General features: G+C 45.5%; 1 protein-coding gene across 1 annotated transcript in view; it reads right to left on the bottom strand.

Moving 5' to 3' along the window:
- MTF1 (metal regulatory transcription factor 1) overlaps nucleotides 1-26402 on the bottom strand; it is a 190808-nt gene that overhangs the window by 40922 nt on the left and 123484 nt on the right. The window contains exons 8-9 of the mRNA XM_086956444.1: nucleotides 1701-2242; nucleotides 477-546 (exon numbers count right to left, since the gene is read on the bottom strand). Of these exons, the coding sequence (XP_086812570.1) occupies nucleotides 477-546; nucleotides 1701-2242 (612 nt within the window). The remainder of the gene's footprint in view (nucleotides 1-476; nucleotides 547-1700; nucleotides 2243-26402) is intronic.

Genomic DNA, 26402 nt, shown 5'->3' with positions numbered 1-26402 from the left:
ACAGAACTGAGACAAACAAGAAAGCCATCCAATCCTGAACAAGCGGCTGTCCCAAGGCCTAATCTTTGTATGGTTCTTGTACATAATAGGTCATGCACCATGCAGAGCTAAAGCTGCTGTCCATTTGCGGAACCTAAAAAGTAAACCAAAGGCAAAAGGAAGCCAACTGACTCGGGCCTGCAGAAAAACATCTAAGTATCCTTAGAAAAATGAGGCTGCAATATTTTTGGAATCAAGGCCATGGTATTATTATTTTTTTGTGTGAAAAAGGACTAAATTAACAAGACAAGGTTACCAGTATTTGATTAATTTAGGTCCCAGTTTCTTTATGCATGGTACATCAAATTCCTCCATTTAAGTACACAAACTAGACCTTAGATAGCTCTTGAAAACAGAATATTTTAGATTTTCAGAATGGTATTTCATAAATATTAACCGTATTAGTAATTAAACCAATGTCAGCCTAGCACACACACCTGTACTGCTGGCCACTGGAACTGCTCGCCACTGGTACTGAAACATTTTCTTTCCTTTGGATGCTTGTTGCTGCAAAAATACATAAGTTGTTTTAAGAGGATCGCTAACAATACTTAAAAATAATTCAAAGCCCTAAACATCTGCTGTGTGTCAAGTGTTTCGATCAAAAGAGTATTACACTGCAACATTTCTATGGTTTCTACTCTAAAGGCATGTACTCTTTTAAAAGAAAATAATTATCCCTTTCACAAAGATACTGATGGAAGACAAAGTTCATGGTGCTCACCTTCCAGTGTCCAATGTAATGTCCTTGGCCCCAGTCTTGGTTCTCTAATGATCCAAGTCTGAAGTTCACCGTCCGAAGAACCATACAATAATCACTCATGGAACGCAGCCCTGCAGAACTTTAAAGTGTGCAAGTACAACCTTAAACCAGTTATGGACTATTCCAGGTAACCCCTGTATGGTGCTTAAGACAGTGATTAAAAGCACACATGGTAGTAGCCACGTGGACAGTTCCGCATTAGTTGAAGCACAGTTGTCTAAAAAGGACCTTTTGTAAGCATAGAATTCACATAGTTCATCCAGTTACGTTGACATGATAGCCTGGAATAATCCCTCTAGTTCTTGTGAAGAAGAAAAACAAGGTAACCTTAAACTCTTCAGATTAATACAAACATCTAAGGTGGAAGCTATGTGGGCATGTATGTTCAACCAAAGAGGATACCGAGGTGGGATAGGAAGTTTACAGGAAGCATCCATACACCATTAACTGGTATAAGCGTATGCTTCTAGAGTCTTGCAACCAACAACCATTAACGTGTCCGGGTTTTGGCTCAAACTTCACCCGATTTATTTAGCTGGCAACCCAGTTAGCAGGGTGTCGGGGACAAGGCCACCCAACAGCTTGTTTTGGAATAACACATGCTTTTTGATTTAAAACCCAATGACTGCGTTAAATTAGAGCTTTTCCATAACAAAAAACTGCAGAGAGAGAAGAAATCAGAATTAAAGCTAAACAGCCTGCAGTACATATCTGCGCATAGTAAAGAGTGCTCATCTCGAGCTGGCATTTACTAAACTATATTTTGTTATTTTTTTTACATCTTTTATAATAAACCTCAAATTTTTTTTCACTTATTATAACTACTGCTAATAGTAACAATGTTTTTCGAACTTGGTTACAGCTATGATAGTTAAGCAAAGCAAGAAAAAGTACTAACCGCTTGTCCTGGATTCTGAGATGCCCCTGTGGCGCCATTCAATAACCATTGTAGATTCTCTTCACCAACCACTATGCTGGACTGTAAGATGGTAGTATTCGGAGAAGGTGTAATCGTTATAGTGGGATTCGTTGTAAGAACTGTGCTTGTGCCAAGAGGCAAAGTCTGGACCCGGGATGGCAGCTGCTCAGCAGTACTGGGTGCTGTGGGGATACTGGTTCCAGCAGCCACTGAAATCCCATGCGCGATGGGCTGTGGTGTCTGTGTTTGCTGGATGCACTCTTCATTGTTTGCTAAAAACGATGAGCTGAGCGAAGCAGGCACTTCAGAAGGCTGTGAAACAGTCAAGGAATGGTCAAGCCCAGCGGGTGGTAAAGTCACAACAGCTGTGGACATCAAAGGAAGAGTAGACACCGATGCTGGCAAAGCCAGTGAAGCAGAAGTTGAAACATTCGGGATCGTCAAAGCTGGTGAATCACCCACAGAAGGCTGTATGGGAGGCTCTGACTTTGCATCAGTGCTAAAACTTCTAATCAGTACAGCTGCAACAAAAAACGAAGAATATAAGGACATAGCTATACACAAACCTGGCTTAATTTCAAGACTCCAATCACTTTTTTTGTCCTCATATCACCATGCCATCTGCAAGACCGAGGCCTTTTTAGGTCTCGCATGAGCCAGGGCATGCGCTGTTCTGGCAAAACTTTTAGTAAGGGCTTCAGAAAATGCTACCTCTGTGGCCTAGAGCTTTCGGTTACACATGCGGGCGCACGCTTACGAGCAGGGGTGCCATATGGCTTTCCTCGTCATGCTCATTAAGCACATCGCTCACCATGCTTGATCGCGATTACATTCACTTTCGCGGCCGTGCGGCCAATGCTTGTTTCCCAGCTCCTTGTTTTTTTTCCCTAACAAACTGCATATTTATCTCTCCACTCTCAGAGTAGGAGTCAAAGTGTGTTTGTATTAACACTAATTTGGACCCTTTTTCTTGCTCAAGTAACCTAGCAGAATTCAGTGCCCCCCCCACCCCCCCACCTCCCATCTCCGTTTTTTCACTTTATTGAGCACGGGGTTTGTTTTAATCCCCTTAACAGTTCCTTTCTGTTAGTTCTGGAAACGTTTGTTATGTTAGATCACTCGCATACTTGATTTTTAATCCTCGTTCCCTTCACCAGTGACATACTGCCACCTAGTGGGTGAGCGGCAAACATTCATTTGGGGATCTGACGTCAAGGCATTATTTTCAAAGCCGCATTTTGCAAGAGGAACATGTGCTGCTAAACTAAGACAGTGAGGCCTTTTACGCAAGAAAGCGTACAATTCAAGCTTTATCGTGGTTTACCAGCTGTACTCTCGGGTAACTTACATGTACCACGCACAACCATGTATTTGATTACAAGATAGCTGCGTATATTTTAGCTCTCTGCTACAGACATTTGGCTGTTTCAAGTTTTCCACAAGAAAAAATATAAAAAAGTATACTTATACACTTGCACACGGGATTTCGGTCAGCCAGCTACATCCATTCGCTGTTCAAGTGTCATTCACATTTTGTTTTTGTCCAGTGCAGTATACAGCCTGTGCAGTAAGTCAGCCAACTTCTGCCATTGGCTTACTTGCGCTGTGAGAGATGTCATTAGTCCTCTTCACATGTGCATAGCCCCCTAAAAAGGTCTGCACTTCAGTACGCTCCCCGGGTGTGTCTGACCTGCTGGGACAATCCTTTATACATATATTTGGATATTTAATATGTTTGAAAGTAAAAAAACATTTTAAAAAAACAAAGCTTGGATATCAAAGGCGTACCTACTGCCTTTGCCAAAGCTTGTTTATAAATGCTTGTATGTGTTCTATGCTAAATGTACACTATATCTTAATTTTATGTTGCTGTGTGCCCTTATTAATGCTAAACAATTGTGGGACAGGAGAGCAAAAGAAAGATAACATACATTATTTTTGCAGGTGTGTGCGCGCGTGCAGATGAAGTCTGAGCTTATATAACAAGCATTGGCATAGCCAATAGGTCTCGCTTTTGGGACCTTATAAGTATTTAGTTATGCAGCGCCATATCCTTGGTGCAACAACATTAACTGTTGCATGGTTAAACACTTATAAGGTCCCAAAGGCGAGACCTATTGGCTATGCCAATGCTTGTTACCTATGATGTCTGGCCCACGGTCTGTGGCATTCACATTAGGCCAACAGCACCTACCTAGCCTACCGGCAAATCCCCCCAGACTGGCGCCTGGGTGTAACCATTGGCCCTCTCATACTAATAATTCTGTACCCGTAACTGCACTCCATCTGATGGAATCGGTCCATATTTTGCTCACACCACCAGGCGCAGCCTCAATACTCTAATCTCAATATACTTTTCAAAATTTAGCTAATATAGATGGCGAGCAAAGAATCAGGTAATCCGAGACAGAATATTAAATCTATGAAATTTCATAAATAATTTCCTGATGTAACAGATAACTTAAAACATGTCTAATTACTAGTAATAAATAGTGCAGAAGACGATAAGGAGCATGTCTCTACTAGAAGACAAAACTACTGTTGTGTTGAAAAAACATGTGTGGATGACAATCAACGGCTATACAACTATTAACCGACAGCCGTACTTCGGCGTAGGCTACCCCAGGACCATCAGAGAGAATTTCCAGAAACATCGATTAGGAAAACTGCCAGGCATTCAACATCTACCACCATGCCTTCATATTGCTGCATGTGTGGCAACGGAGTTGAAGATATGGTACACCTGATATGCACATGCACCAGCCTGACAGGGGAAAAATCTCGCTTGCTCAAACACCAATTTAACCAGCGAGGGATCCGTAATAGTCCGTAATAGTCTGTTTTAATCCAGATGACCCATAGATGAACTGCAAGCTAGTAAAATTCCTAGCGTTGATAGATGAGAAACTGACATACACAGGAAAGTCTAGAGGAAAGCCTCTGGATGCCCCAGGTTAACAGGAAAAGCACACACACGCACTGGAATTGCATGTGCATTTTTGCTCACACATGATAAACTATCAATAAATGCTTTAAGAGTGAACAGCTAAAGGACGTGCAATAGCTTTTTATTATTTTATTTTATTTATTCCCCCTTTTGCATCTGTTTTATTCACTTACGAGAAAAGAGCACTTTTTTTCTTCCACAGTGTATTGGTTTTATGTAATGTAATGTGTGTATACTTGTAATGTAATGTGTGTATACTTGTAAAGCGCACTATCACCTAGAAGGTATCTTGGCGCTGTATACCGCTGTGGAACCCTTCCTGGCTTTCCCTGTGAGATGCCCCTTACTGGGCACCTCCAAGGTGAGGCCAGGCATCCTAGCGCTTTCGGGCCGTTGTGGAGATTAAGCAAGCTATTGCCCAGAGTTGCAGAGTGGGACCCATGATTAGATTAGGCACCTAGGCGAGAATTATCGAGTCCGTGGACACTGAGCCCAAGACCCTGCCGCGTCGGGAATTGAACCCTGGTCCCGGACCAGACCTCTGCCTCAGGGTCTGCCGCTCTATTATAACTTTATACAGTAAAGATTACTTACTTACAAAAACAATATATATATATATATATTTTTTTTTTTCACCAAAGCTATCCTATACGTAGGGCGCTCTTTTCACAGCTGATGCGCGTGACTGGGCTGGACAAGCCTTGTACAAAATCTTTCACCAAGTTAGAAATTAACACGCACCACTCTCCCAGTTTGGCAGAATAACGATTTATTCAACCTTTAGCTGAGCAATATTCCCTTCACCATTAAGAAAAATGGGGTAACCCTTAAGGTATGGACCTGGGTGTATTACGATATAAAAAACAATGGTCCTGAACCTATTGATTATAATGATTCACTTAATCAATTATAATGTCCAAAGTTTTAAGTATAGAACAACAACAACCAGTCTGCTCTATTGCACTCAATTTGCTTAGTACAGAGTGATAAACCTACACCACGGTTAACAAAATACTTTTAATTCATTAGTTCATTTTTGGTAGTTCATTTTTATAACAATATATTATTCCAAATAGATAAAAACAGAATGGTTGCCCAAAAGGAGCGTGCAAAGAAAGCGTGATTAGGAGTGTGAAATAGGTGAACAGAAAGGAAATTCACAATGGTGGACAGAAAATATTCACATTATTCATTAATCCGCCCGTGTGCTTAGCCCAGCCTCAGTGTGTACAAGGACGCCGCCGGTCGGCATAAGACGAGTCGAAACGTCAACGCTATCTTCATATAACCTTGGACCAACTACTCAATTTCTTTCATATAGTGCAAAAATTTCAAGACATATATGTCTGGATGTTATAATGTTTTGATTTAAAAAATTCAATAAGGTTTGGCCAGGGACTCGATACGGCAAATCATATGTCCGATATTGCTTGTTGAATAATGTGAATATTTTCTGTCCACCATTGTGAATTTCCTTTCTGTTCACCTATTTCACACTCCTAATCATGCTTTTCTTTGCACGCTCCTTTTGGGCAACCATTCTGTTTTTATCTATTTTGGAATAATATATTGTTATAAAAATGAGCTGCCAAAAATGAACTAATGAATTAAAAGTATTTTGTTAACCGTGGTGTAGGTTTATCACTCTGTACTAAGCAAATTGAGTACAATAGAGCAGACTGGTTGTTTTTCTATACTTAAAACTTTGGACATTATAATTGATTAAGTGAATCATTATAATCAATAGGTTCAGGACCATTGTTTTTTATGTCATATTCCCTTCACCAACGCGTTTCACCCTGCAGGGCTTGATCACGGTACACAAACATATTTAGAACAATCCCTCTCTTTTTTAACTCCACCTGGTTTAACTCAATAGAGCAAATGATCAATCGCTTTGTTTGGTCACATGGCAAAACAAGGAGAGCGTTGAGGTTCATGTCACTACCAAGGGATAGGGGGGGATGGGCACTCCCGGACCTTAAACTATATTACTGGGCGGCAGCTCTACAGCAAATGACAGGCCTCATGGGGGGAGCGGAGAGGGAAGCAGAGACAAAATCGGGGTCAACATCTATCGAGGGTTTGGTTCTAGGGGAGGAAGTAGAGAATGTTTTTCTGAAATACACGGAACCTAGTTACTTTAAGAGAACAAGGTTTAAAACAGTTGATGCTGCATACCGGATTTGGAAGGTGTTTAAAAAAAAGTTATGGACTAGGAAGATTTAATTCATATACCAGAATATTTAAGAACGCCACAATACCGCAAGAGATTTTTGCAGATATGACTTGATAGGACCAGCAGGGATGGGTCAATTCTCGGAATTACAAGGGGCATTCGGCATTAGCACAAGTTCTTGCAGACTAGAAGTTTTTTAGCAAGTAAGAGAGGAGGATCTCGTGGATTTGAAGAGAATGCAATATTAAAGGTGGTTGAGGTGGGACAAGGGTGTACAATTAAGAGGTTTTATGCAGAAGTCATTTTGAATAGAGAGGACGATCTAGGAAAGTTTGAACTAAAATGGACTACCAAACTAGGAATACCTGAGGGGGCTTTTGGAAGATCACTACAGTTAGCTCAGGAGGTCCTTCGTTCAGCAGGCTTACAAGCCCAACACATTCAAACCATCTATATGCTATACTATTCGCCTGCTAGAATTGCACAATGGGGGGGCACACAGGGGGCACACAGGGGATCATGTGCCCGCTGTGTGACAGCACAGAAGGAGATATTGTGCATATATATGCTACCTGCCCGGATTTGCAGCCCTTGATAGGAGCTATTGAAGCTTTCCTAGAAAGAGCCTTGGAACTTAAAACTAAGCTGACCCCAGAATTGATCCTGTTAGGGGTAGGGCAGGATATAAAACAACATCAATCGGATTACTTTTTGTTTGTGGCCATGGCGGTATTTCGTCTATGTATAGCTTCGGCATGGCGGGATAGACTTCTGCCTACCTTGAATCAATGGATAGCCAGGTTGCTGCATATATATAACTTGCAAAAGGCAATATATGCCAGGAAAGGGAAAAGGGGAAGTGCGCTAGGGCTACGTATTATTGATATCCGATTTTAGAATGGAAGGGAAGGGCCTAGCGGCCTAGGTGTAAGGACTAATGTTGCGTGTATTAGGTATGACCCTTTTCTGTCGGTCAAGGGTTACTGTTATGCTGACAATATACTTGGGGTTTACATGCTTTTTTTTCTCCTTGTCCTTTATGCTTTTGATCTGAGATGTATTCCGTATTTCATGCTGCAGCAGATGTGCACTCTTATCAATGTTATTTCTTAGTTTGTATAACTGTAGGTTTATTGCCGTCCAATAATCAAATATGTGTTAAATTGTCCTGTGCGGGTGGTGTCTGGGTAAAATTCTTCTGTAAAAAACTTTTAATAAAAATATTTAAAAACAATAAATAAAATGGAATCCGGAGATTCAAAACCAAACATGTATATGCATTAATTTGCTGGTGTTAAGAGCACAGGATGCTGCATCACCCACATCTAGGGTGCATTTTATGGAAGTGACAGTTATCAGTTTGCCCTCTTAAATGAGTTGATTGGCCTTGTTTTTTGTGTTTGTCTGGTAAAAACTGCATCAGTTTTTCCAGCTCGTCATAGTGTGCTCTGTCATAGCGCGCTAGGAGAGCTTGGGCATTGGCGATGCGCCAATGGTTAGCAACCAGTGACGCAATTCTTTTCCCTGAAGCGTCTATAAGCTTTGACTTTGTCAAGAGAAGGGGCGTCGCCTGTAGCCTGGGAATTAGCCCTCTCGAGTGCATTAGACACAACAAGAGAATCTAAAGGTATCTGGCCTTTGATGTACACTGGGTTTGTAGGAGCTGCTCTATATTTTTATCCACCCTTGGTGTAAGTATTCAGGCTCTAACAGGGTCTTTGAATACTTCTGTGACGTGTTTTAACATGCCTTTTAACATAGGAAGGGTGTGGGTGGATTTCTGTGAGGGTGAAAATGCTTCCACTAAGAAGTCCTTTTCTAGGGGATCAGTGTATAGTTCCACCCCATTGTAGTGAGCAGCTCTATTGATAAGTTGTGCAAACCCAATGTTATCATCAGGTGGTGATGGCCTGGAGGGAAACAGATCAGGGTCATTGTGGTGATCTGGATCTTCATTATAGTCATTCAATGGGTCTGGGTCCTGTGGTATGTTATGGTCATCATCATCCCCCAGTGTGTCCTCATCCCCAACTCCACCATCATCACTATCTTGTGGCACAGGTGAGTGTGTAGGTGATGGCAAGATTGCTGGAGAGATGAATAAGTTAGGATTAGGAGGAGGAGAGGGAGGTACATAAGGAGGAGAAGGGTTAGTACCCATGTCCTAGAGTTTGAGAGGTATGGGAGGATCCTCTGGAAGATCTAGTTTCCATTTTTTAGGAGGTTTAGTGAGAAGTTCGACAGTTTCTGGATTAATATGCAGTGTTTTCTGCTTTGGATCTGAAGAAGGTAGCAGAGGAAGTTCTTCGAGTGGTGTGTCTTGTTCGGCGCCCGCAGTTTGGCTGTAGATTGTTCTTTAACGGGCTTAAGCTGTGACGGTTTTGTAGGTGTTTTCTGCTCCGAAATCTCTGGAGAGGGAGTTTTTGGATCCAAAATTTTCTTCGGCTCTGAAGCTTTCGATTTGTCCTGCTTCAGCTCCGAAGCTTTCGGTTAGTCCTGCTTCGGCTCCGAACCTTTCGGTTTGTCCTACTTAAAAACTTTTTCTTTTGGTGGCTTCGGAATCAGGGTTTTCGGTATCGAATGTGTTTTTGGTGCTGGCAATGAAATGCGGGGCATCAGGTTGGTTTTAGGTTTCTGTGCCGAAGGTGTATGTTCGGTGCCAGAGTGGGGACGACTCGAGCCAGAGTAAGAAGGCTTTTGTTTCAGTTTCATAGCCGGGCCCGAGGGCAGGGCGTCTGAAGTATGAACACGGTGTTGACCTGAGCCTGAGGGCGAAGGTGTTACCGGATCCTTAGGTTTGGGTTTGGTGACGGGCAGGGTAGTAGTACTCACTGTCTGTTGAGCCGTGGTGACAGTCTGCTCGTCTTCCTCAGAGTCATCAGCTTCGGAGAAGGCAATATCCTCTTCTGCAGGTTGAAGTTCTGAACGGACTGTGGAACCTGCTTCGAAGATATCCGGAATCGAGCTGCGGCTGTAGGACATTTCGTGTCATTGAGCCAGACGATCACAGATGGTTTTCTTCGACCGGAACGAAGTACAGGCCTCAAAGTGTTTTTCCTCGTGCTCGGGGGAGAGCAGAGGTTACAAAGACACACAATTGATGGATGGAATGCAGAACAAATCAAAACATTCACCCCCAATCAAGAGATCTGGGTTAAATCCATAATTCTTTTACACACCATGCAACCCGATTTTAGACCTGGCCATATGCAAATCAGTCTTGACCCTGTGCCTCGTAGAAACAGTCTGGCCCGAACTGCCAAGCCAGGTCCTCCCTGAGGCAGAGGTTACAAACTTTGTGTAAGTCTGTGTGTGGGAATTTAGCACAACACATGGTGCATTTTTTTAAATGGAGTCCGTTTCATCGACGGTCATCGTAGTCGGCGCAGCTAGGTCCAACGGACCGCGTCAAAGTTTTTGGTCGAAGATTTTTTAAGTTGGAGGATGCGCATCAAAAGGGAAACGCGATCGAGAACAATACCGTTGAGAGGTGAAGGATTGCGCGTCTAAGGTGGTTCGAAGACGACCCGGAGACCAGGAAATTACATCCAATGGCGGAAAAAAACAATCTGGGGATAGAGTCGATGCCCAAGCGCAGTAACATCGTGAGGAGGAGTCACCTATCTTGTGACTACAAAGACTTCTTCGAACAAAAACAAACTGCAAAAATCTGAGCCCAACACCAGATGGAGATCTATGCATATTATATGATCTACAGCTCATATGCCTCGAACATCACTTCACAAAAAACGCGCCACTAGAGAACAACCAAAATCCTATCGCTAGTGTAGGCTTTAGAGCAGTGCAACTGGTGCCACCACACCGGGCCACAAGCTCGAGGGGTGCTGCACTTTAAAATATCTTATGAACATAAAGGCACCTGCTGCAAAGATATTTGTACACCCAACAACCGTCAGGAGATAACAACATCAGGATTATTAAATCTGGTGGTTAATACACTAGCTGGAGAGATCTGTGTTTTATCTAGTCACAGTTTCGACTCAAAGTAGCATACAGGTTTAATGTACCTGCATACAAGCACAAGGTGTAACATGGTGATTAAAGATGTGTATTTTATGCGCTTAGCTCAGTAAGTTACTACTTTTGTCATGGAGACCCTTTTGCTGTTTACAGTTCCTAAGTTACAATCCTTAAAGCACAGCACAGTGAGATATGGATCGACATCGAGGCGCTGCATGCGAAATGCAATGGCGTAGGTCTAGAACCTTTTTTCTCAATCACTCGTTATTCTGAGATTGCGAAAAAGGGATCCTTGGGGTACTAGGAGTCTTATTAGTATAGACATCCTCTGAATTATGTTTGAAATCAGAGTTGGAGTTCCACCAGACCAAGCTCTCTTAACATATATGCCTAAATGTATGGTTGCCATGTGACACCTTGAAGCCCTTACTGCCTTAGGTAGCATATCCTATATGTTGAATTAAACTATTTTCGGTGTATCTGTGTGTGATGTAATGTGCTCTGACATGTTGCACGGGCATGAGTAGCGCTTTGAACTAAATTAAATTAAATAAAGTGAGGGGTGGTTATGTAAAGATGAGGGGCACTAATGGAGGGTGGTAGCGAGGGATCCTGTGGAGAAGGAGTCATTGGGAGTTGCCAACAAAGACTGTTGCTCTGGGCACCACCAGCGCAAAAGCAAGGCCCCCTTAGAGAAAGGACCACAGAAACTGTCCTCGGCTACAGTGGTATTATATACTCGCATCACAATATTAACTATCAAGCTATTCTGTAAATACTCACAAACTTACTTACTCACAATTGTTTTATAATTTGATTTTTTATTTTTTAAGCCCGACAGAAACAGAAATGTTATAGCCATAGTTTCTGTGTAAATTCGATTCACTGAAAGCCATATTAATGTATAAGGTTTACAAGAAACTATACATTTGTATCCTTGCTTGGCTTTAACCCCTTGGGCGCGGCAGGAATTTCGCTGTTGTGCAGCAAAATACCATGCGTGCGCTGATCGGATGGCTCCGACGCATGCAAGGGGTTAATTTGCTAAAGCTACCCATAATATTGCAATAAGACATGCATAATTTAAAGCTAGAAAAATGCAGTAACTGTAGGATGAAGTATATGCAGATACAATTGGTTTCCATTTCAATGGCTTTCCTGAATTTTTGGCTCTGGTAATGGCTTTTGGTGATGCTGTAGCGTCCTGTGAAAAAGAAAGCAAAGCTTCTTTGCCGAATTTGAACAATATCAGCAACTCCCCTGAAAATGCATACACCTATAATTTGAGGTTCGAAGATGGTGGAATGCTATTTTGGTATGGTAAATTGCCTGAAAGTGCATTTAAGAGAACGGACTGTTGCATTAGTAAATTACAGTTTCTGGACTCAACAAAATAGATTTTACTTTCATTAAATAACACGATGGGGAGACATGGTACTCAATGCAGGGGAGGGTAGAGATAATCAATGCAGAAGGAGAAGATGGAGGGAGATTTGATAAATAAAAAAAATAGAGCTGGACAAGGAGGCGCAATGGATGTGCTGGGGAAGTGGGAAGAAATAAAGAGCGAAGTGGTGGGGAATACCTGGGGGTGGGGGTGGGGGGGAGAAGCATACGAGTGAGAGAACAAAAAAAATGTGCATTCATGTAGTGTTAAAAGAAAAAAGTAGTTCCCTGAATATAAGCAGTGGAAGGAGACAAGTCATCAGGGGCCAGATGTATGACCCGCCAATTAGCAAGTGGCAAATTGTGTCGCATTTGCGACTCACAATTTGTGACTCGCTAATTGGAATGCACAGCAGTGTCTCAGACACTGTTTGCGATTCCTAATCGGGATGCAAATTGCATGCTTCATTAAAATTAATGAGGCAGGCGCAATTTGCGACCCCTTTAGGAATAGCTACCACTCAGAGGGATGGTGACCACCAGGTCTGTGACTACTTTTTTAATAACGGTACGAAAGGGGGTGGTAATGGACGGAGCATCTGACCCAATCAAACACTCACACCCAGTCAAAAGATCTGGGTTTAATCCATCACCGTTCTTTAGCCCACTCTGCCACCCCAGTTCAGACATGGCTATATGCAAATCAGTCTGACCCTGTGCCTCATGGGAACAGTCCAGCCCGAACTGCCAAGCCATGCCTTCCCTGGACTGGAAACAAGCTTCCGAGGACCGGTTTCTGGCATTCCAGCCATCTTCAGCCCGGCTTGCTTGAATCCAGTGGCAAAGTGAGCAAGGGACTCACGTCTGAGCATACCCTGCCACACTTATGGCGGCCAAAAGCGGTACAAAAGGGGGTGGTAATGGCCATCACCACCCCCTTTTGTACCGCTTTGTTCGCCATAAGTTGGCAGGGTATGCTCAGACGTGAGTCCCTTGCTCACTTTGCTACTGGATTCAAGCAAGCCGGGCTGAAGACGGCTGAAATGCCAGAAACCGGTCCTCAGAAGCTTGTTTACGGTCCAGGGAAGGCATGGCTTGGCAGTTCGAGCTGGACTATTCCCATGAGGCACAGGGTCAGACTGATTTGCATATAGCCATGTCTGAACCTGGGTGGCAGAGTGGGCTAAAGAACGGTGATGGATTAAACCCAGATGATCTGTTGACTGGGTGAGAGTGTTTGATTGGTTCGGATGCTCCGTCCATCACCACCCCCTTTTGTACTGCTTTTTTAATAAAGCAGATATTTCTTTTTAAATACACCCCATTTTCCTTAAGGGCAGGCAGTGGTCTCTGGAACCACTGCCTGCTCTTAAAAAATATTTTCCCTCATACTCACAAAGGGGAAGGTGTCCGCTGGGGACCCCTTCCCCTTTGCGTATGGATTACTACCTACTTGAAGTAGGTGGTAAACTGTGAGTGTTTTGCGGCCAAAAACATTAGTACATAGCATGTTGACTCGCTATTAGGAAGGGACACCCCTACCTAATAGCGAGAGTCGCAAATGCTAATTTATGAGTCAGGACTTCGCAAAATAGCATTTATACATCTGGCCCATAGTCAATAAGATGGTAAATAAGCTAGTTCCAGGAAGGACAAGAAGATGAAGCAAAGCCATCAAATAAAAAGCAAGCAAATTATATCAACAATTGAGTCAACGAATAGTAAACAACTGGTTGACAAAAGCCATCTATACATATTGTGTACACAATAGGCCTCCAACACCAGTAGGTTAACAGCTGTTTGTAGGGGAGACCTAAAATTGGCTGATGAAAAGGTAAATTAGTGATAAAATATTAGCTTAAGTTTCACAGAAAATTCTAGAATCATGTGGTTAATCATGCAGTTGACATATTTACGTTCATAGTGACCTTTTTCAGAAGACCACTTCACGTCATAATCACAGCATATGTCCACATTTGGTTCATAATGAAATTTTCAATTGTAGGCACTGTTAATATATACATCTCAGGCACAAATACTGAGTAGGATTCAATAACCAATCCTGAAAATCACCTGCAAGTTCCTGAAGGTTTACTACATAAGAATCAAACACGATATTTGAGGGGTTGCCTCACCCACATTTTCTCTGAACATGCTTCACCATCGGCAGCCCCTTTCCCCCCCCCCACCCCACCCAAGTAGGTCAATGCCACTTCAGTGGATTCAAGCATAAAGGGAGTTCTTAGATATTATGTTATACAGGACAACATTCAGTGGTCCAGTTGTAGTTTCAAAATATCTTAGGGTACACCCAAAACGAGGCAGAGGGAACCTCATGAACTATCCATTATGGGGAGAAAAATTCATAGCAGTTTTACTAGTGACACTGGTACTTGAGAGATTCTAAAGACCTGCACTCTCAAACCCAACATCAACCCTAGTCCATGTAGTAATATTAAATAGCTTAAAGGAATATGCCAATACACTGTTCACTTAGGACTACACCAAAGAGATCACACTATGCAGGATAGTGTTTTCGAACCTCAGGTATCAAATGAAGAGAATAGAAGCCAAATTCGGTTTCACAGAGTCAAACTAACTGAGAATTAATTACATGTAAAAGGAAAATCTTGTATCTTCAGTGACCCAAGAAATGTAAGAAAGCCTTTCTGGAAACCAGCAGGGAACAAAAAAATGTTGTCTAACTACCTGTAAGATTCGACACACCACAATGTTTTGTTTGTAACATTTGCATATTTGGGTATCGACTAATGAAAAGTACATAGTTATTAACCTATTGAAGACTGTCAGACTGATACTGGAATGTGGACAGAAATTGAAAAGGGAATGTAATGCTGTTCAAAGAGGCAAAGATTACACGATGGGTGATCATGGAGGTGAAGCATTAAGTAGAGGAAAATACTTATTCTGAAGCTGTAAATAAAACGAATGGGGTTGTAATCAGGATTACTGAATAGTGTACTTAAACTATTTGATAGTTAAGCAATTCAGAGGAAATGTGAGTTTGGTCCTCTCAGTGATGGAATAGTAGAGATTCCATTCTTTAAAATATATGATTCTAATGATGACCTTCCAGAACTCTAGATAAATGATAAAAAAGAAAATGTTGTCCACACCATATTCTGATACAATTGTGGTGGGAGGAGACTTTAAGTTGGTACTAGATCTTATTTTCAATAGATGTAGTAAGTGCAGATCCTCCCTACCCAGTCACCATAAACAATTTATGACTGATGTGTAATTTAATGGTGTTAAAGGCTCTTTGAAGATGTTACATCCCATTGATCAAGAGTTTAGTCGTTTCCCCACCAGTCGTACTCAAGGTTAGACTACATGCTGATGAAATCAAGATCTTCTACACAATGTTGAGATTGCACAAACCAAGCCTATATGTATTTCAGACCACACATGCATCAGACTGAATGCAAATCTCTCCTGCCAACGAAAAATGTCGGTGTTGGATACTGAATTACTTAACAACCCATTGCCTGCTGAAGAACACAGCTCCCCTCTTTCAAAAGAATTTTGGTAGTAAGGATAATGTTACTTACCCAATAAGCATTGGTTCTTAGTATGTAGAGCTGTACATTCATATGCTTTGCATATTCCTGCCTCTGTAGTGTTGGGTCCGGATGTTTGTAAGTTGTTTATGTTTGAAGAAGGCTTTCCAGTCATGAGATAGGGGACTCCTACTTTCGATGATAGTGCGCATGGGCATCGACTCCATTGTTAGATTTTTCCCCCGCAGAAGGTGAGAATGGAGTTAGTATGTGTAGAATAGAGATGTCCATGCGTATGAATGTGAATTAAGAACTACAACTACTACAGGAGACCGATGAGGTGAGTGGGTGCATGTGAACCTACAGCTCTACATGCCAAGAACAGATGCTTACTGGGTAAGTAACATCATCCGTTCGAGGCGTGTGAGCTGTAGGTTACATGCTTTGCATAGACTATATAGCAGTAACCTCCCAAAGAGGTGGCTAACCTGTAGCAGTTGTAGTTGTTTGAAATAGAGTTTTACGTAATGCTTGGCCTACATTTGCCTGTTGTCTTGCTAACACAGCTACACAATAGTTTTTGGTGAATGTGTGCAGTGTAGACCATGTTGCTGCCTTACTAATATCAGCTAAGGGAATATTTCCCAAGAAGGCCATAGTAGCACCTATTTTGCGAGTAGAATGCGCTCTAGGGGGTACTAACAAAGTTCACTTTGCTTTAACATAACATCTTTGAATACATTTTATAATCCATCTTGCACTACCTGACTTAGATATAGGATTGCCCCTGTGAGGTAGGGAAAAAGCAACAATAGTCGCTTATTTTCCTAAAATCTTAGGCTCTTTCTATGTAGTAAAGTATAGCACGTCTAACATCAAGTGTGTGAAGGGCTCGTTCTGCTACAGAATCAGGTTCGGGAAAGAACACAGTTAACTATACTGATTGACTGATATGAAGAGCTGAAACTACATTAGGGAGAAATTTAGCATTGGTGCAAAGAACCACTCTATCTTTTTGAAGTTGAAATAAAGGCTCTTATATAGTTAATGCCTGAAGTTCACAAACTATCCTTAGTGGAGTTATTGCTATGAGCAAAGCAACTTTCTATGATAGGAATTGTAAGTGACATTTGTGCATTGGTTAAAAAGATGGACCCATTAGACTTGTAAGGACTATATTTAAGTTCCACTCTGGGGCAGGGGTAATTCTTGGTGGTATCACTTTTTTAAAACCTTCAATGAAGGCTTTAATCACTGGTACTCTGAATAGAGATAAATGTTGTCTACTTTGCAAGTATGCAGCTACTGCCGCTAGATGTAAACAAATGGATGTATAAGTTAGGCCACATTGCTGTAAATGCAACAGATAACAGATGATGTTCTGTACAGAAGCATCAAGTGGATTGATAGTGTTGTTGTTACAATAGACAACAAAGTGTTGCCATTTTGATGTATAACATGCTCTAGTAGTAGGTCTTCTAGCCTCTTTGAGAATATTCATACAGTCTGGTGGCAGTTGTAAATAACCAAACTCTATGACTTCAGGAGCCAAATCGCTAGGTTGAGTTCTCTGGGATTTGGATGTCTGATTTCTCTATGGCTCTGAGTGAGGTGTGAGATGTACCTTTAGATGTTGAACCACTGAGAGTCCTAACAGGGTGGTGTACTACGGTTGTCAAGCCCTTGTGGGGACTACTAAGATCAGTGTGAGGGACATTTGTCTGACCTTCCGAACCATTAATGGAATTAGTGGGAGATTCGGAAAAGCATAAGCAAATATCCCTGACCAATTCATCCATAGAGCATTGCCCTTGGATGCTGGGTGTGGGAACCTGGATGCGAAGCTTGGGCATTTAGCATTGTGTATTGTGGCAAACAAATCTATCTGTGGAAAACCCCATTCTTGAAAGAAGGGAAGCAGAACTGGGGGTTGAAGTTCCCACTTGTGTACTTGCTGCCTGTGTGTGCTGAGCAGGTCTGCAATCTGATTGTCTACTCTTGGAAGGTGTTCTGCTAGGAGATAGATTTTGTGGTGAATTGCCCAATTTCAAATGCTTTGTGCAAGGCGGAACATTTGGAGGTGTGAGTCCTTCCCTGTTTCTGTAGGTAGTACATTGCTGTAATGTTTTCTGTGCAAACTAAGTCAGTCTTGCCTACAAGTTGAGTAAGAAAAGATTTGAGTGCTAGGAACACTGCTAGAAGTTCCAGGTAGTTGATGTGGAGAGGTTTGTGATTGTCTGACCACAGTACGCACCCCAACCTCTTAAGGATGCACCTGTTGTCAGTAGTCTGTGGAATTGGGTCAATGAAAGGCTGCGCTTTTGCTACGTTTTGAGGGTTCCACCGCTGCACAGAGCAATGAGTGCGGCTGTCTACCAACACTAGATCAGTTAATAGACCTGTGACTTACTTATTCCACTGACTCGCTAGACATTCTTGCCGAGAACGCATGTGAAGTCTTGCATGAGGTACGATTGCAATGCAAGATGCCATCATTCCCAGCAGTTGCATGAAGACTCTCGCTTTTAATGATTGGTTGGGTTGAAATTGTAAAAGTGTGGCCTGAATATTGTGAATTCTGACTACATTGGGAGTGGCTAGAGCTTTAAGATTGTTGAAGGAATCTCCCAGAAAAGATTGCACTTGTGCTCGGCACAGGTGAGACTTTTGAGCATTTATTGTAAAACCTAACTGGTGAAGTAGGTGCACTGTTGTCTGAGTGTGTAGAATACAGTTCTGGTAAGTGTTTGCTTTGACAAGCCAGTCGTCCAGGTAAGGGAACTGTTGGACCCGGCCCTTTTGGCAGGTTCACCCCGAGACTTTTTGCTTTTTTTCTAGCCTGTTTCTGGAACCTTGTGGTGGTGATTTTAGGCCTCCGCACACTTTTTCACTGTGGTACAGTGTAAAGTGCGTGAGCTCTCTGTGTATGTGTGGTGAGTGACCTGCCCTCCCATAGGAATGAATGGGGAATATATATGCCCATGGTAGTGGGGAGTGCAGGGTCGTGTTTGGTATGTGCTAACTCGTGAGATTGAATGCTGCGTAATGATATATGCAGCATGAGTGTGTCTAGTGTAGAAGTGCCACTTCTAGTAGTTGGCATATTTGTGTAATTTGTGTCTGGCGTGTGATTGGCTGAGGCTGACTGGTGAGCCTGGCTCCAAGAGTCTGGGAGGGTCTGCCCCGGTGGTGAATGGAGTGTTTAGCATGCTGATGTGAGGGAAGGAGTGAGCCTGGGCCTGCTTGTGGATTGACCGTCTGGTTTGAGGGTCCTGAGTGAGGCTGGGTTTTCCCCACACAATGCTGGCTCCACCCCCTGGGGTGCGTCTGATGTCCCTAGCCTGGTCAGTGAAAGGAATTCCAAATAACCAGTTCTAGCTGGTTCTCACACTGCCTGCACCCTTTAGACAAAGGATTTTGGGTGTAAAAAGGGTGCTGTGAAACTCTAAAAATGTTCTTGTTTCTGACTTGAATCCTACCAGGGGCGTGCTGCTGCTTGGGCCCAGGGGAATCCCTGGGCCCTGCCCAGCCCCTGGATACCTGATGACCCTGGATGCTGGATGGACTTTGTTTTTATGGACCCCTCTGCTTTGCTTGGGGGGGTTGAAGGACTTCCTTTTCTTGACCCTCCTGCCCTCTGCTCCTAGGAGGGCCTTGTTGCTGGGTCCCTGGTCTCTGAGGGGGGGCCATTCCTGAGGAGCCTCGTGCAGTCTGTGCCCCTCAGCGCTTGGAGGCGCTGTAATTTGTGCCTTAGCGCTGAAAAACGCTTTATTCTTGTCTAGCGCTGGGGAGCGCTTTCTGCTGTCATAGCGCTTGAGAGCGCTTTTATGATCCAGGCATGTGCCCACCCTGCATTTAGTGCTGCAGCGGACTTGCCGCTTATTTGCCCATTTTTATTTCATTTTTTAAGCCGGTGCCCACCCGGCATTGCCCTGTGTCGAATTCACCGCCGCCGGCCCGGAGAGTGAGTGGGAGGCGCTGTCCCGCCTCCCTGCCCCAGGGCCGCGCTGCGATTGGCCGCAGCCGCGACCCGGAAGTCAGGCAAGCTGCGGCGGGACAAGAGGGCAACCCAGAAGTGCTGGACGCTCTCGCGGGGCTCCCGTGTGCTGGGAGAGCCCCGCCGGCTGCCGAGGATGTTTTCGCCATCAAGAGGGAGGATGAGAGCCCACCTCGCCTCCACCTGACCCAGCGCGTGTAATGTTGCCACAGGAGGAGAAGAGGAGAGGTGATGCGGGGCTCCCGTGTCCTGGAGGGAGCCCCGACCGAGAAGTCCCGCGCCGCCTGCCATGAGAAGCGCCGCCGAGGTCCGGTGAGTCGTGGCTGGGCCGGGTGATGCAGGGGCAGTTCTGTTGCTGCTCCATGAGGGAGCAGACGGGTTGGGAAGTGTCAGTCGAGGGCACTGAGACAGAGCGGCCCCGTGCGCTCAGTGGGCCGCTCCAACATACGGGCACATTTTAGTGTGGTGCTGTAGGGCGGCCACGGTTGCCAGCGGGTCGCCCCAACGTAGTCTAGAGCCCCGAGAGGCTCCACCGAGGGCCCGAATTTGTTTTAAAAGTCCCTGTGAGGGGCTTGGGGGCCATAATTGTTTTAGGAGCCAGGGTGCTCCAAGGCCCACATTGATCGTTAGAGTCCCCCCGAGGGACTTGGGGCATAATTGTTTTAGAGCCTGTGTGGCTCCAACGTTTGACTATATGGAGTGTCAGAGCCTGTGTGGCTCCAACGTTCTGCGCAGGGTTGCCCAGAGCCTGTGTGGCTCCTACATGTTGGTGCAGTTCTGTCTTGGGGCCAGTGAGGGCCCTGTCGCAGTTTTTGATGATTCCAGCTGCCCAGCAATTAGTGGGCAGCTGCACCGTTTAGGTCTTGTGTGTTCTCAGATGCCCAGCAAGTAGTGGGCACCTGATACGTTTAGGCTTGTGCTTGGACTGGTGCTGCATGGCAGCGCGCCCTGACATTTGGACACAGGGCGTCCTAGCCCCAACAAGGCCAGTTGGCCTAGGGACTGCCACAGGTGGTGGCTTATGTAAGTTTTGCGCAATGTGGTTATCTGCTATGTTTAGGATGGTAATTGCCTACTGTGTGTTTTTGCGCTATTGAGTTGTGTTGGGGCACCTCTGAATGTTTTTATGCATCATGTGTTTTTCGTTCCCTGCGCTGCACCTCTGAATGTTTTAGGCGTCATGTGTCTCCTAGCGCTGCACCTCTGAATGTGTTTGTGATGCATCATGTGCCTTGTTCTCAACACCGCTGAATGTGTAGGTTTATGCATCACGTGTTTCCCATTACTACTCCTCTGAATGTATATTTATGCATCATGGGTAATGTGTTCTTTCCTAGACCCCTAAACGCTGTGTGATACTTAGGTGGTTGTCCGTACACCTCTGAATGTTTTTAGGCATCATGTGTTTTCCTTTACTACTCCTCTGAATGTGTTTCATGCATCATGGGTAATGTGTTCTTGCTTATACCCCTAAATGTATTTTATTCTTAGGTGGTTGTTCTTTCCAGTACAGGTGGTACTTTCCTGTTCCCAGTAGTTTCTGGATCTGATTTATAACTGTTATTTTGTGCTATATTTATTCTATTTCTAAAAGTGTTGATTCTGACAGTGGCCCATGTGGCCCTGTCCTGTACATAATCCCTTGTGAATATTGCCCGTGCCAGTTGGCAACATGTACATTGTGTGATAATATCTGATGTGTTTTTACAATACAAAAGTTCTTTTATAATAACCTTGTGTGGATTTCCTTTTGTGGTGTGCCTAGTCTGTTGTTGCTGTTGTGTGCTGGCGCAAATGCTTTACACATTGCCTCAGAGTTTAGCCTTACTGCTCGTGCCAAGCTACCAGGGGGTGAGCAGGGGTTATCTTGGCGTGTGACTCCCTTGCCCAGACTAGAATGGTGGTTTCTGCCTGGCTTTGACGTCAGCCTTAGCCTACCAGAAATAGCCAGGTCTAACATTGTTGGTCAGCGGTGTGGATTTGGACTTGTGTTTGCGCAGTGCCACAGAGACAACTCCCTACATTACAAAACTCTGCATTCTAGATAGTCTCATGTTTGGGATTATTGTGTATGATTTTGTTTTTCCCCAAGAGTGTCATTTAAAAATGTGTTTCTGCGCTTTATGTTTAGTGGCAGGTGAGAGAAATTGACAGGGCGGGTCGCCAGTAGAGGGGGAGGTTCCGATAGATTAGGAATCCCTTGCTGGGTCCAGTGCCCAATCCCTGTTCCTGTCCCTGTGTGGGTAGATGGAAGAGAGTGAGTGTGGAGGAGAAATGGCTTGCTCGGGAGGATGGTTATCCCCGGAGTGTAGTGTGTGGGTCTGGATTCCACAGTATGGTAGGATCCAGTGGTGGCAGCTTAAATGTGTCCAGTGCGTGAAGTCCCATTCCCAGTTCCCTGAGTATGGTGCCTGGTGCTCAGTAAGAGGGGTACAGGTTGAGAGTCAGAGGCAGTGAGGAACTGTCTCACCAGTCTGGAGGGGGAGTGTGTGGATGAGTGGTGTGTTGAATTGGAGGAGTTGGTGTGAGTTTTGTTTAAGGAGCTTGCACAGGAGGTGTACCTCTGGTGGTGTGCAGGAGGTCCTGCAGAGGCACTGAATGAGAAGGTGGACATCTGGCGGTGTGCTAGATGTCTTGCAGAGGCATTAGGGAGTGATTCTAAAAGGAGTGGCTTGTGTATCTGATGATCCTGTGTAGGGGAAGAGGTTCATGTGTAGCCAAGCTAGGTCTCAGTAGGATGGTAGGGGTGTAGGGGCTCACACCCTGTCTCAGTGGAGGCAGAGTGAGTATAGGACGGTGTGCCCCACGTTGGCCCGAAACCCTATCTCAGGGCCTGGAGGGTTCCCTAAGGGAGCGCCAGGTCAGGGGCCTAGGCTGTACATACAGGTCATTTGAGGAGGATCTTCCTGGGTCTAGAGGACGGGGAGTGTCTGTAACCAGAACTTCGTCGGTTTTGGCTTCTAGGGGTACCGCTCCTAGGTGGGAGGGTGCAGAACTCTGGAAGGGGGTGCAGAGGGACGGTGTATTTCTGACTCCGGTGCAACCTGAGGGTTTAGATCCTAGGTTGGGAGATTAGGAAGCTTCCAGGTCAAGAGGAATCTCTACCAAAGTGGATCAGCTGAAGAGACTGAGGGGGCTGCCCTTGCTGTGTGATCCGGGGCTCACCTGCAGTTTGTTGTTTCCACTAGGGTAGAGGAAAGGGGACTTTGCTGTGTGCGGTGTCCCTCCACCTGCTTGAAAGGGGGCTTTGCTGTGGGCTGTGTCCCCCCGCCTGCTTGAAGAGGAACTGTGCTGTGTGCTTTGTACCTCAGAAGTGAAATAGTTTCCAGGTGGTAGACCAGTGATGGAGTGAGGTCCTGATCTGGTAGGAGAATTGTGTTCTGATGAGTGCTTCCCTGTGAGGGTGCGGAAACCCAGAAGTAGAGGTAGGGTGGGGCATTCTTGCCCGTGACCTCTGGTCAGCCTGAGGGTATGGTCCCTAGGTTGAAGGATCAGTGGTAGTTATAGCTACACTGAGAGGGAGAGTGGAGAGTGGCTATTGTGTGCCAGGGGTTACTGCCCCCCACTCTGTGGATTGGTTAGGACCTGTGATATTTGTATGGCCTAGGGCCTGGTCCTGGCCGTGGACCGCTAGAGACTACCAGTGGGGTATCCTAGTTGGATCAGAGAGTTCTTGGTTGGAGGAAACGATGTGGGTTCAGAGTGGCAAAAAACCGGAGGGTGTCCCTGCCGTGCGGGTCCGTGTCCGTGTTTTGTCGCACAAAGCAAAGAAGCCCATCAGTGGAGTGAGTGGTGTACCCTGCGTTTTGGCTGGAAGGGGGTTGTGTTGGACCCGGCGCTTTTGGCAGGTTCACCCCGAGACTTTTTGCTTTTTTCCTAGCCTGTTTCTGGAACCTGGTGGTGGTGATTTTAGACCCCTGCGCACTTTTTCATTGTGGTACAGTGTAAAGTGCGTGAGCTCTCTGTGTACGTGTGGTGAGTGACCTGCCCTCCCATAGGAATGAATGGGGAATATGTATGCCCATGGTAGTTCCTGATGTGTGGGGAGTGCAGGGTCGAGTTTGGTATGTGCGAACTTGTGAGATTGAATGCTACGTAATGATATATGCGGCATGAGTGTGTCTAGTGCAGAAGTGCCACTTCTAGAAGTTGGCATATTTGTGTAATTTGTGTCTGGCGTGTGATTGGCTGAGGCGGACTAGTGAACCTGGCTCCAAGAGTCTGGGAGAGTCTGCCCCGGTGGTGAATGGAGTGTTTAGTATGCTGATGTGAGGGGAGGAGTGAGCCTGGGCCTGCTTGTGGATTGACTGTCTGGTTTGAGGGTCCTGAGTGAGGCTGGGTTTTCCCCACACAATGCTGGCTCCACCCCCTGGGGTGCGTCTGATGTCCCTAGTCTAAAAATGTTCTTGTTTCTGACTTGAATCCTACCAGGGGCGTGCTGCTGCTTGGGCCCAGGGGAATCCCTGGGCCCTGCCCAGCCCCTGGATACCTGATGACCCTGGATGCTGGATGGACTTTGTTTTTATGGACCCCTCTTCTCTGCTTTGGGGGATTGAAGGACTTCCTTTTCTTGACCCTCCTGCCCTCTGCTCCTAGGAGGGCTTTGTTGCAGGGTCCCTGGTCTCTGAGGGGGGCCATTCCTGAGGAGCCTCGTGCTGTCTGTGCCCCTCAGCGCTTGGAGGCGCTGTAATTTGTGCCTTAGCGCTGAAAAGCGCTTTATTCTTGTCTAGCGCTGGGGAGTGCTTTCGCTGTCATAGCGCTTGGGAGCGCTTTAATGATCCAGGCAGGTGCCCACCCTGCATTTAGTGCTGCCGTGGACTTGTCGCTTATTTGCCCATTTTTATTTCATATTTGAAGCCGGTGCCCACCCGGCATTGCCCTGTGTCGAATTCACTGCCGCCGGCCCGGAGAGTGAGTGGGAGGCGCTGTCCCGCCTCCCGGCCGCGACCCGGAAGTCAGGCAAGCTGCGGCGGGACAAGCGGGCGACCCGGAAGGGCTGGACGCTCTCGCGGGGCTCCCGTGCGCTGGGAGAACCCCGCCGGCTGCCGAGGATGTTTTCGCCATCAAGAGGGAGGACGAGAGCCCACCTCGCCTCCACCTGACCCAGCGCGTGTAATGTTGCCACAGGAGGAGAAGAGGAGAGGTGATGCGGGCTCCCGTGTCCCGGAGGGAGCCCCGACTGAGAAGTCCCGCGCCGCCTGCCATGAGAAGCGCCGCCGAGGTCCGGTGAGTCGTGGCTGGGCCGGGTGATGCGGGGGCAGTTCTGTTGCTGCTCCACGAGGAAGCAGACGGTTTGGGAAGTGCCAGTCGAGGGCACCGAGACAGAGCGGCCCCATGCGCTCAGTGGGCCGCTCCAACCTAGGGGCACATTTTAGTGTGGTGCTGTAGGGCGGCCCCGGTTGGCAGCGGGTCGCCCCAACGTAGTCTAGAGCCCCGAGAGGCTCCACAGAGGGCCCGTATTTGTTTCAAAAGTCCCTGTGAGGGGTTTGGGGGCATTAATTGTTTTAGGAGCCAGGGTGCTCCAAGGCCCACATTGATCATTAGAGTCCCCCCTTGGGACTTGGGGCATAATTGTTTTAGAGCCTGTGTGGCTCCAACGTTTGACTATGTGGAGTGTCAGAGCCTGTGTGGCTCCAACGCTCTGCGCACGGTTGCCCAGAGCCTGTGTTGCTCCTACATGTTGGTGCAGTTCCGTCCTAGGGCCAGTGAGGGCCCTGTCACAGTTTTTGATGATTCCCAGCTGCCCAGCAATTAGTGGGCAGCTGCACCGTTTAGGTCTTGTGTGTTCCCAGATGCCCAGCAAGTAGTGGGCACCCGATAAGTTTAGGCTTGTGCTTGGACTGGCGCTGCATGGCAGCGCGCCCTGACATTTGGACACAGGGCCTCTTAGCCCCAACAAGGCCAGTTGGCCTAGGGACTGCCACAGGTGGTGGCTTATGTAAGTTTTGCGCAATGTGGTTATCTGCTATGTTTAGGATGGTAATTGCATACTGTGTGTTTTTGCGCTAGTGAGTTGTGTTGGGGCACCTCTGAATGTTTTTATGCATCATGTGTCTTTCGTTCCCTGCGCTGCACCTCTGTATGTTTTAGGCGTTATGTGTCTCCTAGCGCTGCACCTCTGAATGTTTTTGTGATGCATCATGTGCCTTGTTCTTAACACCGCTGAATGTGTAGGTTTATGCATCATGTGTTTCCCTTTACTACTCCTCTGAATGTATATTTATGCATCATGGGTAATGTGTTCTTTCCTAGACCCCTAAACGCTGTGTGATACTTAGGTGGTTGCCCGTACACCTCTGAATATTTTTAGGCATCATGTGTTTTCCTTTACTACTCCTCTGAATGTGTTTCATGCATCATGAGTAATGTGTTCTTGCTTATACCCCTAAATGTATTTTATTCTTAGGTGGTTGTTCTTTCCAGTGCAGGTGGTACTTACCTGTTCCCAGTAGTTTCTGGATCTGATTTATAACTGTTATTTTGTGCTATACTTATTCTATTTCTAAAAGTGTTGATTCTGACAGTGGCCCATGTGGCCCTGTCCTGTACATAATCCCTTATGAATATTGCCCGTGCCAGTTGGCACCATGTACATTGTGTGATAATATCTGATGTGTTTTTACAATACAAATGTTATTTTATAATAACCTTGTGTGGAGTTCCTTTTGTG

Source organism: Lissotriton vulgaris, chromosome 2_1 (assembly GCF_964263255.1).
Source record: "Lissotriton vulgaris chromosome 2_1, aLisVul1.2, whole genome shotgun sequence".
Lineage (NCBI taxonomy): Eukaryota > Metazoa > Chordata > Amphibia > Caudata > Salamandridae > Lissotriton > Lissotriton vulgaris.
The sequence above is the reverse complement of the archived record's forward strand: the minus strand, read 5'-3'. Positions and strand labels throughout refer to the sequence as shown.